Source organism: Protopterus annectens, chromosome 5.part1 (assembly GCF_019279795.1).
Source record: "Protopterus annectens isolate FY-2018-M chromosome 5.part1, PAN1.0, whole genome shotgun sequence".
NCBI classification, from domain to species: Eukaryota; Metazoa; Chordata; order Ceratodontiformes; family Protopteridae; genus Protopterus; species Protopterus annectens.
This window is the reverse complement of record NC_056736.1, coordinates 250,862,050-250,886,323: the sequence shown is the minus strand read 5'-3', so window position 1 is coordinate 250,886,323 and position 24,274 is coordinate 250,862,050. Positions and strand designations below refer to the sequence as shown.

Below are 24,274 nucleotides of genomic sequence, written 5' to 3'. Positions count from 1 at the left end.
TAGTAAATTCATATATGATTTACTAGTTTGTAAGTTAATATGCTGCCAGCAACTCTGGATAGCGTTCCCCTTTGTGCTGGCATGCATAAAACATGGGAGCCTCTTGGCACAATATTGTTCTTAGGAAAGCTGACTGTAACACGCAAAATGTTTTCTATTTTGCAAACTGTCAACAATGTACTGCATATTATGTAGGAAAAACAAACTGCATACTTAAAGATAGAATTTTTGAGCATCTATCGGATATAAGGTTAAGAAAAGAACACAATGCAGTGTACAAGCATATAGAATTGCATAGTGATCATGTATTTGCCTTTATGGTTATATGTGTTGTAAACAGAAGTCAAAAAATGGGTGACTTGAATAATGAAACTGAATATAAAGAGATGCAATGGATTCTTAGACTGGGAGCTGACAAAGCACCAGGATTAAATGATGTTGTCCCTTTAAAATCAGCTCTAGCAAAAAGGAGGGTAAACTATTGATTTTCATTGGCTGTGTTGTACTATATTAGATACCATGTTTTTACTAGTGTTTTATCATCTGATGAAGCGATTTACCCGAAAGCGCTTATGATACTGCTTTTATTGTTTTAATAAAGTGAAGTTGCTTCATACACAGCGTGGTAGTACTTGCCTTACTTTTGAATTTACTATTTGGATTTTTTGGCAGTACCTTTAGAGGAAGGAGTCCTTTACTTTTTGTTCTTAACAAAAACAGATGGCCTTGGAAATCCAGGCAGAAACAGTCTGTTTTGTCACTGCTTTCCCAGAGCTCTGGGGTAAAAAGAGACAAACAATTGCTCTGATCACTTAAGGGACTTGGTCTTGTCTAGGCAGAATCTTTATTGTCTATGAATATCAAGGGAATCCAGGACTCTATCACTGTCATTCTGGGGATGTGGAAAAAAGGTGGGGAGGTGAATACATTTGCTTAGGGACAGCTTATTGACCACCTTAGGCATGAAGGATGGGTTAGTCCTTAGGGTCACTCTGTCCTTGTGGAAGATTTAAAAAGATAGGGTGAACATGAGGGCCTGGAGCTCTGACAGTCTCCTGGCTGATGTCAGGGCCACCAAAAGCACAAGTGCAATATTTTAGAGAAGTTGTAGCTGCTGGTTCAAAAACAACAATGGCGTGCTTCTCTAAAACATAGTTCAGGTCCCATGACGGTGGAATGGGGGGCCTGAGATGCAGTACTCCCTTTAGGAATAACTTCACTAGAAGTTGGAGGCAAGAGGAGGGTCAAGAGGCAGATAAGCAGTAATAGCAGCCAGGTGTGCCTTTAACAGAAGAATATGCCAGCCCTGACTGCAACAATTCACACAGAGATGACAGGACTAACAGGACCTCCGCTTGAAATGAGTCTAGTGGTCTTTTAAGACATCAAATAGAGAACCTTTTCCATTTGGACAAATAAGATCTCCTAGTATTGGGTTTCCTGGCCTCCTGCAGGACATTAAGCATGTCCTCAGTGTAAAGGTGTCTGAAAGGGATCAAAACTCTATCACCCATAGGGTTAGTTTTAGAGATTCCAAGTGGGGATTGCTTAGGGATCCCTTGCCCTGTGTGAGAAGGTCCACTCTGTAAGGTAACTTGTGATGATTGTCCCTGGCTAAATGCAGAAGGAGGGGGAACCAATGCTCTCTTGGCCAAAAGGGAGCCACCAACAAGACTTTTGGTTTGTCCTGTTGAATTTTTAACAGGACGTTTTGTAAGAGTGGGAAGAGGAGGAATGTATATAGAAACATCCCCTTCCATGAGACAGAAAATACATCCAATGCCCTCACTAGAGGGCTGCGTGCCCTGGTACAAAAGTGTGGAAGTTGTTTGTTCAGAGGGGAGGCAAACAGATCTATTTGTGGTGTACCCCACCTGTGGACTATGTCCAGGAACACATTCCTGTGAAGCATCCATTCATGGGATTGTGACACGGACTTGCTCAAGGTGTCTGTCCGAGTGCTCTGAGCTGAGGGAATGTAGACTGCCTGCAGGGTGAGTCCATGCTGGGCCGCCAATTCCCAGGCCTGGAGTGCAAGTCTGCATATCAAGTAAGACTTTGTTTCAACTTGTTTGTTCACATACCAGAGAACTGTAGTGTTGTCTGTGAACAACTTCAGGGGGCCTTGCTTCAGAGTGTATTGGAAGGCCCTCAGTGCAAAGATGATGGCCCTCATCTCTCTGATGTTGATGTGTTCACTCTTGAAGGTGCCTATGTGCCTTGCACCTTCAAGCTGCCCATGGCAGCTCCCCAACCCAGGTCTGAGGCATCTGGGTACATCTCTTGGACTGGGGTGAGGTGTTGTAAGGGAAGTCCTGGGTTGAGAGAGACTTGATCCATCCACCAAAGGATCTCCTTTCTTAGGCATGGTAGGAAGGGAATGGTGTGTTCCAAGGGGTGTGAGTATTGGGTCCATGTGGACCACAACTACCACTGAAGTTTCCTCATGTGAAGTCTTGCCAGTGGCAACATGGTTATATAGTAGAGGCCATATGCCCTAGGAATCTGAGATATTCTCTTGCTGTCATTGCAGTGACGTGGAGGACAGACAGAGTACAGTTGTGTACCTACCATAAATGTAGATGTTCGAGTGTATTCACTGTTGCAGTCATTACAGTTGGGTTATCCTGCTGGCAGGCTTCCCGCAGTCGGCCAGAGTTCCAAAGTCTAGGTCTGGCGTTGGCTGCTGTCGCCTCCTCCCTGACGTCAGTGCGCCAGGGGTATAAAAGATGCAGCCGACGCCATTTTCTTCAGTTTTTCTTGCCCCAGATGTCAGGTGCCCCTAAAATGGTAGGCTCAATAATGCCAATAAGCATGCATAACCAAAAAACAACTTTTCCTTCATTTAAAAGCAAATACACCACATAGGTTGTATAGAATAGAGAAGTACAGATAAGTCCCAGCAAGTAATAGGGGGGTGGAGGGAAGGTAATCTGGACTGCAACAGTGAATACACTAGAACATCTACATTTATGGTAGGTACACAACTGTACTATGTTCATCGTGTTTCACTGTTGCAGTCATTACAATTGGGTTGAATCCCAAAGCTATGGCTGGGAGGCTGGTGCTAAATAGGATTAGGAGAGGCTATCAGGCCCTGCAGACCTGCAGTGGCAAAGCCTGCCCTGGATTTAGAGTAGAGAGGTAAGTGATAGTGCTTTGTAAAAGTATGCACTGAACTCCAAGTTGCAGCCTCTAAGATGTCTTTAGTTGGTACTCCTCTGAGGAAGGCTGCTGAAGTGGCTGCTGCTCTGGTGGAATGTGGCCTAATGCCCTTAGGCACTGATTTGCCATGCTGTGAATAGCAGAAATGAATGCAGTGGCCTATCCACTTTGAAATAGTCTGCTTTAAATAGGCTTTCCTTGTGATCCTGCAGCATATGCTACTAGAAGTTGTTCAGTCTTTCTGAAAGCTTTGGTTCTGTCCAAGTAGAAGTGTAGCTGTCTGTGAATGTCCACAGAATGCAGAAGCATCTCACCCTTATTCTGTGGGTTTGGGTAAAAGGCAGGCAAGTGAATTGTTTGGCTAAGGGCCACACTGGTCACTACCTTAGGCATAAATGTAGGGTTTGTCCTCAGAGAAACCCTGTCAGGATGGAAAATGATAAAAGGTTCCACATACATGAGTGCCTGTATCTCTGAGACTCATCTAGCGGAGGTTAATGCTAGGAGCTGAGCTGTTTTCCAGGATAAGAATTTTATATCAGCTACAGAGGCTGGCTCAAACAGAGGCAGTGTTTTTCCAAGACATAGTTGAGGTCCCATGCAGGTATTGGTGCTCTCCTTGGGGGTCTTATGTTTTTGGCCCTTCTGAGGTACTGCCTTAGTAATGGCTGAGTAAAAATAGGTGGTTCTGTATTGTAATGAGCTGAAATGGCAGAGGCATGAATTTTAATTGATGAAAAGGAAAGGCCTTTATCCAGCATCTCAGTTAAGTATTGCAAAATCTGAGGAATATTTGGAACAATCGTGTCAATACCTTGTGCCTGGTTCCAAGCACAGAATCTCTTCCATTTTTTCTGCGTAAGATTTTCTGGTGCTAGGCCTCCTGGCCTCCAAAATAACATCCATGACTGCTTTAGAAAGAGGTGCGTCTTGAATGGCTACATTATCCACCATGCTGTCAGGTTTAAGGTCCTGAGTTGGCTGTGCAGTATCTGACTGTCTTGTTGGGTCAATAAGTGAGGAATTTGAGGTAATGTCCAAGTTGGGCATTGAGACAAGCTCTTTAGGATTGGGTACCAGTGCTGGCGGGGCCAGTCTGGGGCAATCAGTATCATTTTTGGCTTCTCTTGTCTGACCTTGAGGAGTACCTTGGGGAGGAGAGGCAGAGGAGGAAAGGCATATAATGTTAGGTTTTTCCAGCTGAAAGATAGAACATCCACTTTCCATGCTTGCTTGTGATAAGTCCTTGTGCAGAATCTTTGTAGTTGGCAATTGTGAGGGGAGGCAAACAAGTCTATGTCCGGGCATCCCCAGTTCCTTGTTATCATGCTGAAGACTTGTGGATCCAATTTCCACTCGTGGGGATCCATTAGGTTTCTGCTTAGTTCGTCTGCCAGAGTATTTATCCTTCCTGGCAGGAATTGTGCTTGCAGATGTACTTGGTAAGTCAATGCTGTCTCCCACAAGTTAATGGCTAGTCTGCAGAGGGGGTAGGAATGTGTGCCCCCTTGCTTATGTACCACATGACTGTGGTATTGTCCGTCTTTATCAGTAGTTGTCCTGGATGAAGTAGCTCCTTTGAAGGCTGTCAGGGCATTTTGAACTGCTAGCATCTCTTTTTGATTGATATGTGCGGACCATGTGCCCTGAATACATCTTCCTGCCATATGGGCCCCCAGGCATAATCTGATGCATCTGTTGTCAATGTCTGCCTGGCTGTGGGTAAGGTGAATGGCTGTCCCGTGTTGTGGTGACAGGCTTTTGCCCACCATCGAAACTCCTGTTGCAGGCAGGGAATGAGGGTAATTATTGTTTCCAGGCTGTGGCAATGTTGAGTCCAAACACTTTTTAGATACCATTGAAGTTTCCTCATATGCAGTCTTGCATATGGAATTAGCAGAATGCAGGATGCCATGAAGCCCAAAGCCTGCAGAATTTTTCTTGCAAATAACTGGGTCTTTGTTGCCAACATTTTGAAATAAGTAGTCAGTTGTCTGTGTTTGTCTGGCTTGAGATAAGCCATCTGGGCAGTTGTATTTAAGCTTGCACCCAGGAATATTATCTCTTGAGAGGGTACGAGTTTTGGCTTCTTTTCGTTTACTGTGTACCCTAGGCCTGTTAGTAATGTTTTTACAAACGCCAGATGCTGCAGTAGAGTGTCCTTGTTCTCTGCTTGAATAAGGCAGTCGTCCAAGGAAGGATATATTTGAATTTGTCTTTGTCTGCAAAAAGCAATTACTGGTGCCAGGCATTTTGTGAAGACCCTGGTCACAGTAGATAAGCCAAAGGGCAGTGCAGAGAATTGGTAATGCATTGAGCCAGCTATAAATCTGAGGTATCTTCTACATGATTGTCTGATAGGGACATGCAGGTATGCCTCTTTTAGGTCTAAAGTCACAAGCCAAGCCTTCTTGCCCAGCATGGGCAGAAGCTGCTGCAGAGTTAACATTTTGAATTTTGGAATATCCAGGAATGTTCATAGGTTCATAGGCAAGTACTAGGCTATGTATATAGCCTAGCCAAAAGAGGCTCCTTGGCTTTCGCCACCCAAGAAAATTAGGTACTTTTCTGTTATCGGGGCAACACATTTGTAAAGTGGCAGGCAGTAGTTGAAATCTTTGCACGGGTGCTGGAGTACCTTGAAAGCTAGTGTGAAAAGCAATTCTCCTTCCAAACTGTACAGATTACGGAAAAGTACCAAAATTATTTTCCGACAATGCTCAGAATTTTACCCCGTGTGTTTGGCTCATTTCTCATGTTGTGATTTCTCTGGCGGATGCTTCTCAGAATCCTTGCAGAGTTGTTAACCCTGAAACGCTTCCCTTTCTGATTCTTGAAGCAGCTATTGTGTGTGAAGCATTCTTTTTTTTTTTTTTTTTTTTTAAAGTGTCAGCTCCTGCTTTGAAAGGGTCAGTGTCACAAAGTTAATATCTTTTTATGAAGTAACGGCAATGTTTGCCATAAAACCACAACATTATTAATAAAATGGCTGAAGATCTGTACAGTGCAGAAAAATTGCTGCTGCAGCCTGTTCAACAGCGTTTGTGTTCAGAGTGCTGTGGCAGCAGTAGCGCCGTAGTTTTCAACCTCCCATCTGCAAAATGTGTTAAGAAAGGAATATGAAATGCCCCCCTCCACCCAATGTAGAATAAATGGCGGAATGTAGGAAAACTTTACTTCAATTAAGAAACTCGGACATATGACGATACCTGTTTATAGTACATACTTCTCATTGCAAATGTTGCCCCGATAACGGAAAAGTACCAAAATTATTTTCCTGTGCCCCTGTCGAGCAGAGCCACAGAAGTGATCCCCGGGGTGGATTTCCTGTTTCCCATCCAATTGTCACGATTTCTCTTAAAGAGGGCTAATGAGGAGCTTTGCCTGACATGAATGGGTAAGTCTGTTCCAGAGCATGGGAAGTCTCTGGGACAGGAATCTATCCCTCCAGCATGTTTTGTTTATTGTGGTGACAAAGTTTAGGTCCATAGAGCGTGTGGCCCGGAGAGATTGGGATTTCTTTAAGTGTAGCATTTCCATCAGATCTGGGTTAGACATGGCTTTGTATGTTAAGCAGAGGTCACCTCTGAGTAGGCGATATGCGACAGAGTAGAGCTGGAGTCTTTTGAGAAGGTCTGCGTATGGCATCTGTTTGAGGCCGGTAATCCTCTTAGTGAGGTATTTCTGTGGCCTTTCTAGTTGTTGTAGATGTCTTGCAAGGTACATGTTAAATGGTGCGTCGTACTCTATAATGGGTCTGATGAGGGATGAGTAGAGAGGAAAGATGACCTCTCTTTTTCTGGAGGAGAACTCCTTTGTGATGAGGTGTGCCAAGTAGAAGGATTTCCCGACTACTGTGGCAACGTGATTATCAAAGGAGAGACTACTGTCCACCTGTGTCCCAAGGTCTCATCACACTTTCGGTGTTTATTGGCTACCACCTGTGTGGTAGTTCATAGGTACTGTATTTTTCCCAAAGGGGGATGACAATGCACTTCTTGGCATTGAGCTTTAGGCCATGACTTTGACACCAAGCATCAGTCTCAGTGAGGCCTCTTTGTAGAATGTCCACATCCTTAGGCGAGTCTATTATGGCTCTTAGTTTACAGTCTTCTGTGAACTTCGCTAGCCAGAGACCATCCGCATTAGCCTGGACTTCTGAGAAGTAGATACTGAACAGGTACTCCGCTTGTCACTGGTCTGAAGTCGGATTTGGAGTTGGCTACTTTCACTGTGAGGGGTTCTGTCAGTGAGCCAGTTGGCCATCCATCTTGTGACATAGGTATTTATGCCCAGTCCAGTGAGTTTATCTATAATACCAGAGTGGAGGATGGTGTTGAAAGCCTTGACGAGGTCAAGATAGGCTGTGTGCACCACCTTACCCTCGTCTACGGCTCTAGTGACTGCTTTAAAGAAGTCAATCAGGTTTAGGAGGCATGATCTACCTTTTACAAATCCAAACCGAGTGGGGTCCAGAGTTTGGAGATTACCTATGTCTTTGCTCATCAGCTCAAGGATGATGTGTTTCATGGCCTTGCAGACCAGGCTCGTCAGGCTAATGGGGTGGTAGTTCCCAGGGTCAGTGGTGGCACTCCCTTTGTGGAGTGGGATAACCGTCGCTGTCTGCCATTCCATAGGCACAAAGCTTGAAGTGAGGCTATTGTTTGACATGGTACTTAGTTGGGGTACCAGTTTGTTCTGCAGTTCACGCAGAACGCAGCCTGGGATCTTGTCTGGTTCAATGGATGCTGCTTTCTTGGCTTTGGAGAGTGTGGTCTTTACTTGTGCATCCGTGATAACAGTGGCTTTGCAATCTTCCGGTATGAAGATGGGCCCTTTGGGGGGTAAAGTATGCACTGAACCTGTCTGCCAGGATGTTGGCAATATCAGCTGGTTCAGTAAATCTAGTGCCATTGTGCTGTAGCTCAGAGCAGATCTGAGTGTTGCCACGGAGATTCTTGACATAGCTGTAGAATGTTTTGTGGTCGTCTTTAGAATCCATGATGATTTTAGTTTTGTAACTAGCTTTGGAGAATTTTATGAGGGATCTCAGCTTCTTACTGAAGCTGACCAAGGAGTTCCTGCAATCATAGGATTTTACTCTTTTTTGCAACAGTCTCTTCCTTCTGTTGTAGAGTTTGTTTACGGCAGGGGACTACCAGGTTGGCTTCCTTTTTTTGGGGGGATAGCGTCTTGGTTTTGTTGGGGATGGCACAGTCCATGCACTTGTGTATGTGCTTATACAGTGCATTTGTATATGATTCAGCAGTCGTGCCTCTATTTTCCGTCTGTATGGGTGTCGTGAAGTTAACCACTTCTGTCTTAAGAAGCAAGTTGGCTGTGGAGAAGTTTTTTACAGTATGTTCCTTAATGGGGGGTGGGGGGTGGTATATGGATGTCTAGGGTGATTAGCTTGTGGTCGGATCTGACCAGCAAGGGGTTGACCTCTAGCAAGGAGCATCTGTTACCCATATTGGTAATGACTAGGTCCAGGATGTTGCTGCCCCTGGTGGGGGTATGGACAAGCTGATCCAGGGCATTGGAATTGATGAATTCCAGACAACGTTGAGCAAATAAGTTAGTACATGAGTAGTTTTCCCAGTTGATGGTGGGGTAGTTGAAATCTCCCAATATTAGGGTATTGGGCTGTACCTTATTATCATCCAGTATATCGAGAAACAGGCATCCTGGGGCATAGTGGGAGATCTGTAACAAGCTACAGCCTGAATTGCAGTCTTGCCCAGTGTTAACTGTACTTAGATAATTTCGGATGCACTATGTTGAGCAACTAACCTGGAGGTGTGGATATCCTTTATGAATATGGACACGCCTCCTCCTTTAGTGTTTCGGTCCAGGTTAGGTGGTCGAAAGGTGTGGTAAGAATTGTAGCCTGGTAATGCATGAGTGCTCTCTGGAGCCTCAAAAACCAGGTCTCTGTTATTGCACAGATGTCAATGTTCTCCATCTTAAGGAGTGCCTTGAGTGAGTGCATTTTGACATTTAGACTTCTAGCATTGAGTAGCATTACCCTTTTGCCTGTTTGAATCTGCTATGGTGGTGCGTTTAACGTTTAAGCCTTGCCTAAAAAAGGCATTATAGGGGTGGCAAGAGCCTTAACCAGTATCCGGAATCCCAGAGGTGACAGGTGCAGGCCCATCTCTGACAAATCAGGTCCAGCATTGGTCTCCAGGTTTTGTCCTTTCTGGGCACCAAGAATAGCCTTGAGTAAAATCCTAGTCCCTGCTCTTGCTGTGGTACTTGCTGAATGGCTCTCATGTCCATGAGGGATGAAACTTGTTTTTGTGCCTCTGCCCACTGATTGCGTGGCAGGTCTGGCATACCGTTTGGCCTTGGCAGGGTGTGAAAATGGAACCTGTAGCCCTGGGATACGATATTTAAGACCCATTTGTCCTGGGTGATCATGTGCCAATTTTGTGCAAAAAGTGCTAGTTTTCCTCCCAAAGGAGCTGCCGGAAGATAAGTGCTTGGTGCTGGCAGGGGAAAGTCATTGAGACTGTTTCCTGTATGGCTGTGATTTTTCTTCTCCGTTTTTGGAGGTAGAAGCACCCCACTGTTTAGGCCTGTATGAGCCTTGGGGCTGTGATCTGCCTCTGGGGTGTCTGTATCTGCCTCTTTGTGGCCTGACACCGGAAAGGACCAATTCTTTGCAGGCCAGTTCCTGCTAAATCTGGGAGGCTGCACCTGTAGAAATCCTTGACTGTTTGCATAGATTTAGCTTTGTCCTCCATCTTCTTCAACATCTCTTCTGCTTTAACACCAAACAAGGTATCATGTTGTAATGGAGCATCTAATAATTTTGCTTTAACATGATCGGGCAGATTCTGTTCTTTTAACCAAGCATGTCTCCTAATGACAGAACCTGTAACAGAGTCCCTGCAAGAGGCCTCTAGAGAATCAAAACCACATTGCAAAGTATGCTTTCCTACTTGTTCAGCTGCATGCAATAAATCCTGCATTTCTTTGTTTTCTGCACATTCTGAATTTGTCAACATTTTCTGTTTAAGCAGTGACATTAGATATTGCTGATAGTTAAGCATATGAAATTGACAATTTAAAGCTCTTACAGCCAAGGTAGCAGAAGTATAAATCTTTTTTCCCCCATCTGTCCAGGGCCCCTGAATCCCTATCAGAGGGTATAGGGTTTTTTGCAGTGGAAGCCCTGACCCCTTTGGGACCCTGAGAGATAGTTTCTGGGTCTGCAGCAGGGTTTTTATAAAGAAATTTATGTGAATCAGGAACCCTGTAGTATCTGTCTGGTTTAACTGGAGCTGGTGGCAGAGAGTCAGGAGACAGTCCAGACTCTGAAAATACATCATCTACAATGTCTAAAACAGGAGGAATAGCAAGGGGCCTGTGCTGAGGTAATAAAAGGAAGTCTCCGAGCCTTTTCTTGGATTCTGAGTAATCTTGGCTCTCCCAGTGGAAATGCTCCATCATAGTATGCAGGGTTTCCCCAAAAGAATAATTCTCAGGAGGAGAGGCTGAAGGAATAGATTCTTCAGCATCAGAATCCTCATAGGGAGGAAGAGAATATTCCTGTTCGAAAGAGGAAATGGAAACCTGATCTGAAGATGCATATTCTATCTCTTGCCTAGGCCTCTTATCAGAAGGGAGATGGGAACCCCTGATCAAAGTAATTAGGTCTTCGGCCATTTTAAGCATCTGTTTTTTAGGCATGGAGGCCTGTCCACGTGAATGCTGTACTTGTTTCTTTGACTTTAGGGCTGCTTTAGTCTTTGCCTTTGAAGCTGAAGTTGGTTTTACATATAGCTGTGTAGGCCTGAAAACACCCTCAGAAGCCAATGCCTGCTCAGCGGCTCTGGACCCATCTGAAGGAAGAGTTTCCGAGTGTCCAATACCTTGAGTTTCCAGCGGCTTAGTCGGCTCCAAGTGGGAGTCGGAAGCGGCCTGTGGCTCTGAGGTAGCGGGTGTCAGGGGCTGCGAAAGCGCCTCACTGAGAACCGGCGACTGGCCTAGCGGAAGCCTCGTCATCTGTTTTGGACCTCGGACGCCTGTCCTTTTCTTTGTGCTTTTTATAAACTCCAGCAGTCAGTTGCTCCGATGGCATTATATAGTTAAATCTTCTGCAAAAATAATGAAATGTAAAATTGTACCGACGCTTAATAGTGCGTTGGTTAAATCTAGCACAAAACCGACAACTAGCAACATCGTGGTCAGGGCCTAGGCAAGGAATACAGTAAGAATGAAAATCCTTATGAGGTATTTGCTTCCCACAAGAAATACAATTATTAACTTTATCTGACATCGGTCTGGAGCAAGAAAAAAGTTTCCCCAGCGGGGTACTTAGATTTAATGAAGACTTCAGATCTGAAATTCGAATTTGAAAATCTCAGGAGTCGGCCGACCTGCACTTGCGAACTACTTTTGCTTTGGGCACCGCGTGGCAAGAAAGACTGAGGTAAATGGTGTCGGCTGCATCTTTTATACCCCTGGTGCACTGACGTCAGGGAGGAGGCGACAGCAGCCGACGCCGGACCTAGAGTTTGGAACTCGGGCCGACTGCAGGTAGCCTGCCAGCAGGATAACCCAATTGTAATGACTGCAACAGTGAAACACGATGAACATCTGGTATTCCTTCAGGCTTGCCACCTTTTGGGTTGGAAGGAATGTTCTCATAACATCTGTCCAGATTCTGCACCCCAGGAAAACATGGTCCTGGGAGGGGGTTTAGTTTGGACTTGGGGAAATTGATGTTGAAACCCAGAGACTGCAGAACGGAGATAACATTTTGGAGATGGAAGTGGAGCAATCTGCTTGGATCAGGAGGTCATCCGGGTATGGAAAAATGTGAATCCCTTGGACCCTGCAATAGGCCATCACTGAAGCCAGACACTTGGTGAATACCCTTGGAGCAGTAGATAGTCCAAAGGGTAAAGCAAAGAACTGAAAATGCGAGGAAACCACAGAGAACCGCAAATACTTCCTGTAAGTGGGCCTTGTACGGCTATGCAGATATGCATCTTTAATGTCCAAAGTGGCCAGAAATGCCTGAGGTATTAGCAGGGGGAAAAGAGTCTGGAGCATAAGCATGTGAAAAGTGAGTGCTTGTAGAAAGAGGCTGAGGTGGGAGAGGTCCAAGTTGGGTCTCCATGGGCTGTCTTTCCTTGGGACTAGAAAAAGTCTGAAGTAAAATCCCTTTCCCTTCTCTGACACAGGGACAGGTTGAATAGTCCCTTAAGAAAAGAGACTGTCCAAGACTGTTTGAAAAAGAGAACATTGGTCCTTTGGTGGCTGTGGGATGCCTTTTAAGGAGGGAGGAATGATCCAAGTCATGAAATAACTTTTTTCTATAATCGATAAAACCTACTTGTCTGAGGTAATGCCTTGCCAGACAGGAAGACAGTGAGAGAGTCTTTGGGATAGGGGGATAGAATCTGGAAGGGATGGAGAATAAGGTGGGCAGTCACAGACTGCTTGCCCTGTCCTGAAACTGAGGCTTCTGAGCTGCAAATTGAGCAGGCCTGAAAGGACACTGTTGCTTCCTGGAGCTCTATTTGCTCCTAGAATGGAGTAGGAGGAGAATGTTTTCTGATGAACTGTGTCAGTGGGATAACTCCGTTGGAATTTAGGGATTGGAGACACAAAAAAAATGCTTTAAATCCTGTAATTCTTTCCCTTTTTTCTGAAAGGTCTTGAAAAGCTCTGCCACTTTGGCCCCAGACTGTCTAGGGGTGCATCCAGAAGCTTAAACCTGGTATCAGCAGATAGGAGTTGGTGTCTCAGCCAAGAGTACCTCCTCAGCACTGAGGCAGAATCTGCTGATCTGGCCGAGGCCTCTGCAGCATCATAACTGCATCTAATCGAGTGTCTTGTCACTTTAGAGGACAAGGAGAAGAGGTTAGATAGTTGAGCCTTAGTAGGTGAGCCTGGGAGATTGGCCAAAAGTTTAGAAACCCGAGTCAAAAGGGCCAGGGAATACTTAGACATGTGCGTCTGGTAGTTAACAGCCCTAAAGGCCAAAGTGGTAGAGGTGTATACCTTTTTGCCAATTTGTTCCACAGTCTTACTTCCTTATCAGTGGGAAGGACAGAGGTGGAAGGTAGTAGTCTGGAGGGCTTGTCTGCATAGACTGAAATAGTGCCAGGGTATGCAACAGGGCATTTGATCAGGAATTTGTCCACTTCTAGGACCTTAAAAAAATCTGTCAGGCCTTCTAAGGGCTGGGGGTTGGGATTCAGGATTTTTACAGGCTGCATAGAAGGCGTCTAAAAAGGCTGGTAAGTCTGGTGGAATGACAGAAGGTGAAGGTATGTCCATTTGTAAGAGTTCATAATACCTCTTTTGAACCTCAGTCATTTCAGTGGAGTCCCATTTAAAAAACTATCTCATTTGAGAGACAGTTTCTCCAAAGGTGAGGTCCTCTCCCGGGAGTCTGCCTTAGCAGAGTCCTCCTCTGGGGAGGCATACCCAAGAGGGGAAGGCATTTGAGAGGCATAGGAAAAGCAGTCCTCTGAAAGGGAATGTGAAGAGTAGTCAGCTTCAAGTAGAAGACGATCTTCAGTCTGAGGCCTAGGACTGATAACTGAAGGGGCAGCCAGAAGGAAAGCAGCCAATGAAGGCCTAAGGGCCCTGAAGGAATTAAATAAGCTCTGGGAGAAAGCTTGCCAATCAGGTAGGCTTTCAGAAGGTGGAGAGACATGTTTTGTCTTTTGTTTTCTTTTTAAGAAAAAGGCAGGCCTGGAGGGCGGAGGGCCTAGGTTCAGACAGTTGTATACTAATGGAAGGGCTAGACTGGACATCTGTTGCGAGCCGAGATTCCCCCTTGTTGTCGGCACCGCCCAACGGTTGCATAACCTCCAAGGACTTGCTTTCAGCTCTAGGTTCTGCAGCCTCCGAAACGGTACCTGCTATACCTGAATCGACTGGTTCTGTACATTCCTCCATGCGAACTTCAGCCACAGTGGGAATGTCGGGTGGAGGAGGTGCAGCAGTAGATTCAGGCCTGGAAATTTTGGCCTTCCTTTTTGGTGGCTCAACGGTCTGACCAGACGGCCCTTCCATCTCCAGAGGCAGACGTTTAAGATGCTGGTTTTCCAATTAGATGTTTAAGGCATGCAGACGGCTGCAAAGAGTGTTAGGAATGAAGGCCTGACAAATCTCGCAGGTTTTACAGTCATGGCTGGGCCCTAGGCCGAAAAGGCATAGGTCATGGGGATCTGACATCCGCAACTACATTTGACATGAACCACAGCTGGCATACACTGACCAAAATAATAATAAGAAAAAAGGCCACAACGGGGTACTTATCTTAAACACAAAGTATCCGATGGCAAAGATGGCAGGATGAGCTGAACTGGCAACACAGAAGTTCTGGTGAAAGTACGTGCAAACATCACTTTTATGGCCCACACACCCTATGGACAACGTGAGACGTCCTATGTACCTTGCAATGACTAAAGCTTTTGTATACTGGCTGGACATTTGGGTAGAACAGCGGAGGATAACCCAAAGGTTATGAATACTGCAACATCTGAATAGAAGGACATGTACAGGAATCAATCAGAGGTCAGAAAAGATTGGGAAGAGAGATTAGATAAGCAATTAATAAAGAAACAATGGGAGGACAAATGTACGACTCCCATACATGCAACAAAACTTAGGATTTTTGCCTGGTACTTGTTGCATAAATACTTTTAAATCCCAAGCAGATTCCTAAGAGATTTTCCTCCGGTAGATGGCAAATGCTGGAGGTGTAATGGGGGGGGGGGGGGGGTAAGTAACTGGAAGCATATGCTCTCAGACTGTAACAGTAGTAAGATGGCAAAATTTAAAATCCCCTGTGAGGAATATCGGGCTAGCAAATAAGTGTAACTAAAAAAAAAAAAAATGTTATTGCCTAGACACAGTAATGTCTAGTTAAGTTTAATTCTGGTGGCTGATGAAAAAGCATTTACCAGAAAATTGAAATCAAAGTCTAAACCCAAATATACCTGAAGTACTGAATACTGTAAAAGAGATAAAAGAACAGGAGGTGAGGTCTCTAGAAAACAGTTGGAGCAAACTACATAAAAAAATGAAAATTGTGAGAACAATACAGGAAGAAAAATGTTTTGGGGAGAAATGAAGTTTAACAGATGGCAGAAATTGAACAATTTATTTAACTTTGGTTTGGTTATACTGTACAGAACAATACATGTGACGCATAATGTTTGCAAATGTGAGCTTGTTAATATGGCTTCATTACTTTTACATAAATTTAAGTTTGCCTATGTCACAAGTGATAATTCAATAAACGTGTTTTAAAAAACAGGAAAAACTATTAAAACTGTGCAAAAAGCAATCCTATCAGTAAGAATTATTCTTTGCAGTGGTAACATTTGGTACATTTGTAGTCTTTCCATAAATACCACAACATATTATAATGCACAAAACCCAGAATTATATATTTTTTGCTAAACATTTACAAACTGTCATATCTTGGAAACTGTACAACCTAGACATATACTGTTACAACACTTTTGTTAACCAGAAATAAGCTTTCATGTGACAGTAAGAAATTCTTCTCTGAATACATGGTTATTGAGATATTTACAGAAATATGAAAACATATTTTAATTATATAATTAGCAATTTAAATAACACTGAATCTCTCTCAAGATGTGCACATTACAGTACAAATATTAAAGGCTAATTTCTTCAAAAACTCTAAGGTTTTACCTGATACCATGCAATAGTTTGAAAGTCGCTTGATTTTTGAAGAATTATATACAAATGGAAATACTGCTTATTTCCATAATTACTGACACACAACTAGTAATATCTCATGTACAGCGGGATATAAATGGACACTGACAATGTATTTTCTTATCTTCCAGCATGGCATTTCGCACTATACCCCTCAACAGCATGTAGGTCTCTCAAGTCTGAAAATATAGGCATAACTATGAAAGTATGAACAATAAATGGCAAACACTGATTTATTTCTGTACTGCAGGACACCTTGGATTAAAAATCTTAGTGTTTTGTTAATAACTCATTGCCCTTTTTAATACTGTCTGATATTGGCCAGTAAGTCACTTTGTTAAAGAAGTCAGACCCAAAAAAGGTCTAGAAGCCATAAGGAACTATGGGTGTTAACAGGAAGAATATAATTAAAGGTGCTATAGGCATGAATGAGTAAGGATTCAGTAACCCTTTACATCTGGTGGAAGAGCCTTACTCCAAGACAGCACAAAGTATTAGGTCACAGAAAGTCACATGTACCTACCACTCTTGTTTTAGTTTATCAACATCTCAATCACCAATAAACTAAGGGTCTGCAATAAGTCCTTAAATATAAGCAGCACATACACAACTGAGATTCTTAAAGCCTACCAAGATAGGCAGTCTTGGAGAGTATGCCAAAGAATGACAACCAGACCTTCCACTGAAAAAAGTTCCCCCTATCTCCAGATGGACTTTTATCAGAGCACCCTTGACCTGTGAATGGGAAGTTCAGTCCTCTATCAATTTGTGCTGTCACTCCCTACCCTCCACAGAAATTGCTGCACTATCCTTCTGCTTGACAGACAGTGACTCACAAAGAAATCACTATACACATCACAGGCTAAGTCCTCAGCATACCACTCCACTCCAGTAAGTTCCCAACCTCACCATTTCCTCACTGTTAAGGGAATCAATGACAGTTGCCTACCTCATAGCTAGGCCATCAGTGATCACTGTAAGCCAGTGTGGTGTTCTAAACTGGTTTGTCTGTGGTTCAAGTCCCTGGCCTCCACTCACTTCACACACCATTCTGCCAATGATTAAAGCAATCACAGTCTCCTTAAGGAGGCTATCAGTGCAATCCACCTACTCATTCACCATGTCTGACCTAGAGCTGAGTAAGTCTCTTAAACCATCATCCATGCACCCTAGTGGTAGTGATGTCAGCACAGTATGCTGGAGGTCCTAGTTCCCAAATTAGAGCTGATATTTTTTGTTCACATTTAAGATTCCATCCTGGCAGTGATAACTGTAAATTGGGCATCTCCCTGTTTCCAACTCTGTATGCTGATGAATGTTTCGGCACTTCTTACCACCCCCTCTGACCTACATGCAACACTAATTGCTGCCCCTGCATGTTGCACTGAATACCTTACTTACACCACCAAAATACCCACCAATTCTATGCATGAAACATATCACAGGAACAAAAAGAAATGTTGAGAGATTATCTCAGTTTACACTACTGCTCACCCTGTGCTGTCTGGCTGCAGGATAGACTTCTTCCTAATCCCCCAACCCTCAGAGCCACCTCAAAAACAGACTACTGGCACTGACTTCAACACTAAAGGCCATGAATCTCAGTGCCTAACTTTAATTCTAAAATACTTACAAAACTAAAACCAACTTTTTAAGTTAAGCATAATGCTTAAGGAGTCAGTATCAAAAACATCTTGTGCATTGTGTCAAACAGTCAAGCACACCCCATGTCTTAAGGCTTTCATACTAATCTTGTTTAGATCTGAAATGGTCCTTTCTCTGTTTAAAATAAATACAAAAAAATGGGGCATTCTATAAAATGGTGTGGAAAACTGGGTTATTCTACAAGAATAACAAGCATAAAAATAGTTAAAAATCATCAATAAAGAGTTTGCAATCAAGGCTAGAAAACAGAAATAAAATACAAACGTGAACATTTAAAACAATTACAGAAATAAATGCAGTATAAACAAGTGGAAAGTAACTATCTCTAAGTATCCAAAAATGTAAAAAAGCATAAATAACTGTATTTAATAATAATAATAATAACAGTAATAGAATAGTAATATTACTATTATTATTTAACAAGACACCCAAATATATTTAAAAATGCTAAATAAGGAAAGACACTGACTCTTATCACATCAAAGCAAAGAGAAAGTGAACAACATGCAATCAAACTGCATTAAAAAGGAAATACAGAGCTACAATATAACCCAAAATGAATAAATGTATTACAGTAAACTTCTCCAGGGCAGTCTGCCTTGGCGGCCAAATAAGTAAGTCAGATATCAGAATGCAGGATGCAGAATGCAAAAGTAATGAAATGCAGACATTTCAAGAGTTCCACCTTATATAATCAGTATTTGTTGCACATTCTCTGAAATGAGTACAAGCAGGTTGACTGGCTACGAAAAAAACAAACAAAAACTCGAAGTCTGAATTACTAATAGAGAAAACTGATGGTAACTATGGTAATAAATCTTAAAAGAGAAACTCGCTAGTTTGTAAATTTAAGAAAGGATATAGACTCTGCATTATATCATGTGTGTCTTCCAAGAGAGACGATATCTATACCCTGACAATACAGACCAATATGGGAGTGACTTAACATGTTATGAATGGTCCCAGATAAGAACTGTGGCTATCTAGATGTTTGTCCTGATTTTATGGCATGACAGAATGCATTCTGTGCAATTGTTGTTTCGATCACAGGAAAGGGACAGAAAGAGCACCCAAGGAAGGTAATTTATTGTAAGGGAGGTCACAACCTCACCATTCTACATGACAATCTACTTTTAACTCCAAGGTCCCTCCAACTGAAGAGAAAGGAGATTTCTTCCTCTTAAGATACTGCCATCAAAATCTCTTTTTCAGCCAAAAAACATGTACCCTTGAATTACCACATAGGTGGCAGGATACTAAACATCGAAAGTGTGATGAGAGACTTAGGGACACAGATGGACAGTAGTCTCACTTTCAATAACCACATCGCCACAACAGTCAGGAAATCCTTCTATGTGGCACACCTCATCATGAAGGGCTTTTCATCCAGAAAAAAGGAGGTCATTGTCCCACTGCACTCATCCCTCATTAGACCCATTATAGAGTATAATGCCCCGTTTGGTATGCACCTCACAAGACATCTGCAACAGCTGGAAAGGCCACAGAAATACCTCACTAAAAGAATCACAGGCCTAAAGCAGATGCCATATGCTGACCGCCTAAAAAACTCCAGCTATACTCTGTGGCATATCGTCTACTCAGAGGCAATCTCTGCTTAACATACAAGGTCATGTCAAACCCTGAGCTGTTGGACATGCTCCACTTAAAGAAATCCCAATCCCTCAGAGCCCCACGCTCCAGGGATCTAAACGTTGTCATCACAATGAACAAAACATGCTGGAGAGATAGATGATTGGATGGGAGATAGGAAATTCACCCCGGGGATCATGTCAGTCACCCTGCTAGACAGGGGTCCAGAGAAGTAAATATTGTGGGAAGAAATATCCAGGGAATTGTTATGGCTAGGCTTGCATAGGCCCTAGGGCCGATAGCCTAGTACCAACCTATGAACCTAAGTGTATGAAATCAGGTTTCAAGCATTTGGCCACTTGAAATACTGTCTGGCTACCATTTTGGCTACATAAAAGTAAAGCTAATGTTGTGAGAAAGATGGTTAGACATAAGGAGTCAAGCAGAATGCAAGAAAACATATCACCACACCTTTGTAAAGAATGCTAGTGAGTCACATCCATCTGGTTTTATGATGGTGGGTAGGAACACCCCAAGATACAATACTGTTAACTGCTCCAAACCACTCCACCAACCTGAAAAGTTCGAAGCCACTCCTGTAAGTCTGGAGGAGGAGCTACTGAGGGGATTCTCCTCCTGTGGTGGGCCTGAGGATTTGCATTCCGCAAGTCTCCAAATGTTGTGGCTGTATTGATGCATTGTCCAAGACTCCTGCAAATAATAATATAAAAATATAACTCTGAGAACTCAGATACTGTTCATTCCTTCAGTAATACAGCAATCAGACTTACAGCACATTACACCATATAGGATGTAAACCCAGACAGCATTTTCCTGACTAGCTACCACATTTATTTTCTTATCGGGTAATACAATACAACAAAAGTATCTCAGCTGACTAAGAAGCTGTGCATTTTTAATGCAAAGACTTTGTCCTAACACAATCAAAAAGGCACATACTGAACCCACAGCACAAGATACTGCAGAATGTATAGGACCGAAGAGTTTGGAACTCTGCTGTATACAAACATCTGCCCTATCAATTAAATACTGCTTTATAATATTAAAACATCTTAAGGATGCAAAAAGTTTCACAAAAACAGGACAGAACAGCACTAAAGAAATGGGTCAGCCTATGTGAGAGATGCATTCAGTTCTCACACATTTTTGAACATGAGAAATACAGTTTTTACAGATTTTTGAACACCATGCCACAGCAATTCTGGAAGTCTTGTTTCTCATTTCAGAATAAGTTAATATTTTTTATAGCTAATTATAGATCACCCATTTTATTCACACCAAACCATGAGCTGTTCCTATGATTTCAGTTTTAGGACATTACCAATTGTATATTTCTGGGAGACCTTGATTATGAATTAGGACAAGTGCAAACCATTTTCATTTACTCAAAGATAATGCAGTTTAGCTAACAGGACACCTTGTTGTTCTAATATTACTGACCAGGTGTTTCCAAATATTTTTTCTTTCTTCAAGGCAGTGCTATAGATGGGAAGTTCTCATCAATAATTCTTCCAGCAGGCCAGCAGCAGAGAGTGGCCTGCTCTCTGTTCTTAAATATAATGTATGGTATAAAATGTATCAAAGGAAACCCTAACACAAGTCAAGAGAATTAGTGCTAAACCTCAGTAGACTTGTATATGAATATCCTGGTGATATTCCATTTACTCATCCTGGAATGTGCACAGATGCCAGAATATCAATAAGACCTGCAGATGATGTGGGTTGCTGGGGGCCCTCTGTCCCACATCCAGTGTCCACTTAATCATAGCTGTCAAATTCCATCTCCAAAATGCGGAACACTAGCCTTCATAATGTTGAACAAATGGGCAAAATGTGGAACACATACTGACGGCTTACTAAAAGCTTCAACTAGAAAGCTCATAGGATGGTTAAAATATCCTGGTTTTACTTATAAAAAGATAATTTGATTAATGAATATGATTCATTTGTATACAATATCTGGAGGTTCTAAAAGCTGTTCTTCCCTGAAGAGGGAGGGACACAACTGAAGAAAGGATTATATCAGATATTATATAAATGCACAATAATGGAGACACAAGCAGTAACTGTGCTATTTTTGTGGCTCTGATTACTGTTCAATCTGTCCTTTTTAACATTACAGTAAAGGTGCACAGAGATAGTAGCTCTACTTCCAGAAACTTTAATAATGTTTACTATAATAAACTTATCAATAGGAAATGTATCAGACTTTATAGGAAACAGCTCGCTTTACTTCCCTGTTCAGGAAAAAACGAAGTTATGCACACACCATAACGTTCCACCTGAGTAGTTCTAAGTCATTTGTCTTCAACCTGTGGGTCTTCAGATCCACATCAGATCTGACAAGGCATTTTCCAACTATAGCTCAGAGCTCCATGCTCCTCCCCTTACCCATAATGCCCCATCACCCTTCTCCCTTCAGATCGAGTTTGCTGCCTAACAGGTATCAGACACCCGACCCAATGACACCTTACCATCAATCACCAATCGTCACAAAAAGAACCTTAGCCTGGACAGAACCAAGGATCTCAACAATATCTGTGCAATACAAAGGACATGTCATATCCCAAAGGATAAGGTTAGGGGGAAGGGGGGGATGGCTGAAGACAAATAAAGTAGAACTACTTAGATGGAACATTATGGTGAGTACATAACTTCTTTATCTGAAGTAGTTTTCTTCATTTGCTCTTCAACCTGTGGGACAGACTTCCCAGCTACCTAACTCTTGGGAGGCCTTCATGGAAGGATATTCCGGAGCAACGCAGAGCCAAACGATGCTCTACTCCTACAGACCAAATCCAGTTTATAATGAGAAATAAAGGTGTGAGATGAGGCCCAAGTAGCAGCTGAATCCATAGACCAAAAAGCCGCTGACGTAGCCACAGATCAGGTCGAATGAGCCTTCACTTTTCCTGGTAGAGACAAACCTTTTTCTGAATAAGCCTGGCTAATGCATTGTGAAATCCAGCGAGCAATTGTCACTTTTGAAACAGGTTTACCAGAGAAGGGCTTGGCATAGGACACAAAAAGCTGATCAGACTTGTGGAATGGTTTAGTCCTGTGAAGATAAAACCTCAACTGCCTATGTACATTCAGTAAATGTAATTTGTATTCCCCTTTGTTCTGCTAGTTAGGAAAAAAATACTGGCAAATTAATGGTCTGATTAATATTGGCTTCTGAAGCTACCTTAGGAAGGAAGGAAGAATGGGTTAGTGCATAGCAACACTATCTTTGTGAAAGATCATATAAGAGACTTTGATAGAAAGAGCTTGAAGCTCAGACACTCTTCTAGCAGATGTTATGGCAACCCAAGAAGGCAGTTTTCCAAGTCAAAAACTGCAGATCCACAGATGTCGCAGGCTCAAAGGGGGAGAAGCAGGATCAAAGGTATAAAATGTTTATTCCAAGTTAAAAATGTCGAACAAGCACAAACAACCACCACAGTTCAGTTTAGCGCGCTTTCACTCCACTATTGCAGAACTTCCTCAGAACAATTAAGAATACAATTACTTCCTTTTTATAATACAATAAAGTGTTAGTTAATTAATTAATTAAAATGATTTCCTTAAAGAAGTAAACTGGATATTTATATGTAAAAAACATACAAAATCCGACACAAAATCCATACCATATACAAAAATAAAATGTACAAGATTATTAACAAAATATAACACCACAACCTAAAAAGATATATTATATTAAAATACCCGTGGCGTGGAATACATCTAGAATGCCAACCATAAAAATAAGTGGCTCAATAATTATAACCAGCCTGAAATGTCCGTAAGGACTAGATACAAACCCATGACCACAAATGTACATATAAAACTTATTGTAAAAGCGGAGAAAAACAAAATGTATATTACATAATGAGCAAATTGGACAATATAGTTTATAGTTTTGCTCGTCTCAATTTCAACACACTAGCAATACTAATACAATCATTCAACCCTGGCGATCTCCCTGCATCTTTCTCAAATCCTTGAAAATTCTAAAAACTCTACACCGGGTAGTTCAGTTGTACCTGGCAACCAAATGCAGTACCGAGAGGCTCGTGAGGGTCGGCAGGAACCTGGAGGGTTGAGAAATAATGTGCACAGTGAAGTGGAGAAACGCAGTTTGGTGCACGGAGATTATGAACATAACAAAAAGGACGTTAATCACACGGTAACCCCTGGTTGTGGGGAAAAGACTAGTTCTAATTCCAATTTTAATTTTGACAATTGGTCTAACAGACGTTTTCACTTCAATGAGCTTAATATTGATCGAAATTTTGAGACCTATGAGGAGGTCTTTAATACATTTAGAGACAAGTTATATTTATTAAAGACCAACCAATTAGAAATTGATTATCTTAACGAATGTATTTGCACTGAGATAGTTCCAAAGGGACTTAGACTGTTTAAATATCCTAATAATGTTAACCACAATTCAGAATTGTACAAGCAGTTAACTAATTTATTTAATGCAACTGGAACAGAGATGTTGAAATTCATGGTTAGGGACTATCAGTCCCAGAATGAAGTTTTACTTGCGGAGACTAATGAATTGCATAAAAACAATTTTGACTCCCATAAAGCTAATTTGGATGTTAGAAAGTATGATCATTTGTTTGTGGAGATTGACAAGTATTGTGATAAAATTATTTACAGAAAGGTAAAAAAACTTGACCGTGATTTAAATGATTACAGGAACGGTAGACCTTACCCTACTTTTAACTTTGTCAATCAATCCAAGAATTTTGTGACTGCCAATTCCGAAGTGGGGGCTCATGATAACAACACTTCAGATCAGCATAATCTCCCTTTAGGGGAGGACCCTGTGAGGAGAAGCGAAAGGCTTGCTGGCAAGCAAAGGACTTATTCACATCAGAACGTGCAGTCATTCGGGGGGGAGGGGGAACAGACCACAGGGGAGAACCAGGCAATACTAAATATTCAGGATTTTGATATTGGTTTATTGAATGATGAATGTATTGGCATGCAACTAGCTAGTGAGGGGTATTTAGTGGACAAACAGGAGCCTATGCTTGGTAATGAGATGTTTTATTCACAGAATTTCGCTACCCCATTACCACATGAGTTAGACAGTGAAATGGATAGTGAC

The 24,274-nt window shown here is 42.4% G+C and overlaps 1 protein-coding gene across 2 annotated transcripts in view; it reads right to left on the bottom strand.

Moving 5' to 3' along the window:
- LOC122803352 (F-box/WD repeat-containing protein 7-like) overlaps window positions 1-24,274 on the bottom strand; it is a 1,891,371-nt gene that overhangs the window by 803,035 nt on the left and 1,064,062 nt on the right. For both annotated transcript variants that reach the window (XM_044072926.1, XM_044072927.1), the window contains one exon: window positions 19,722-19,857. In XM_044072926.1, coding sequence (XP_043928861.1) covers window positions 19,722-19,857 — 136 coding nt within the window. The remainder of the gene's footprint in view (window positions 1-19,721; window positions 19,858-24,274) is intronic.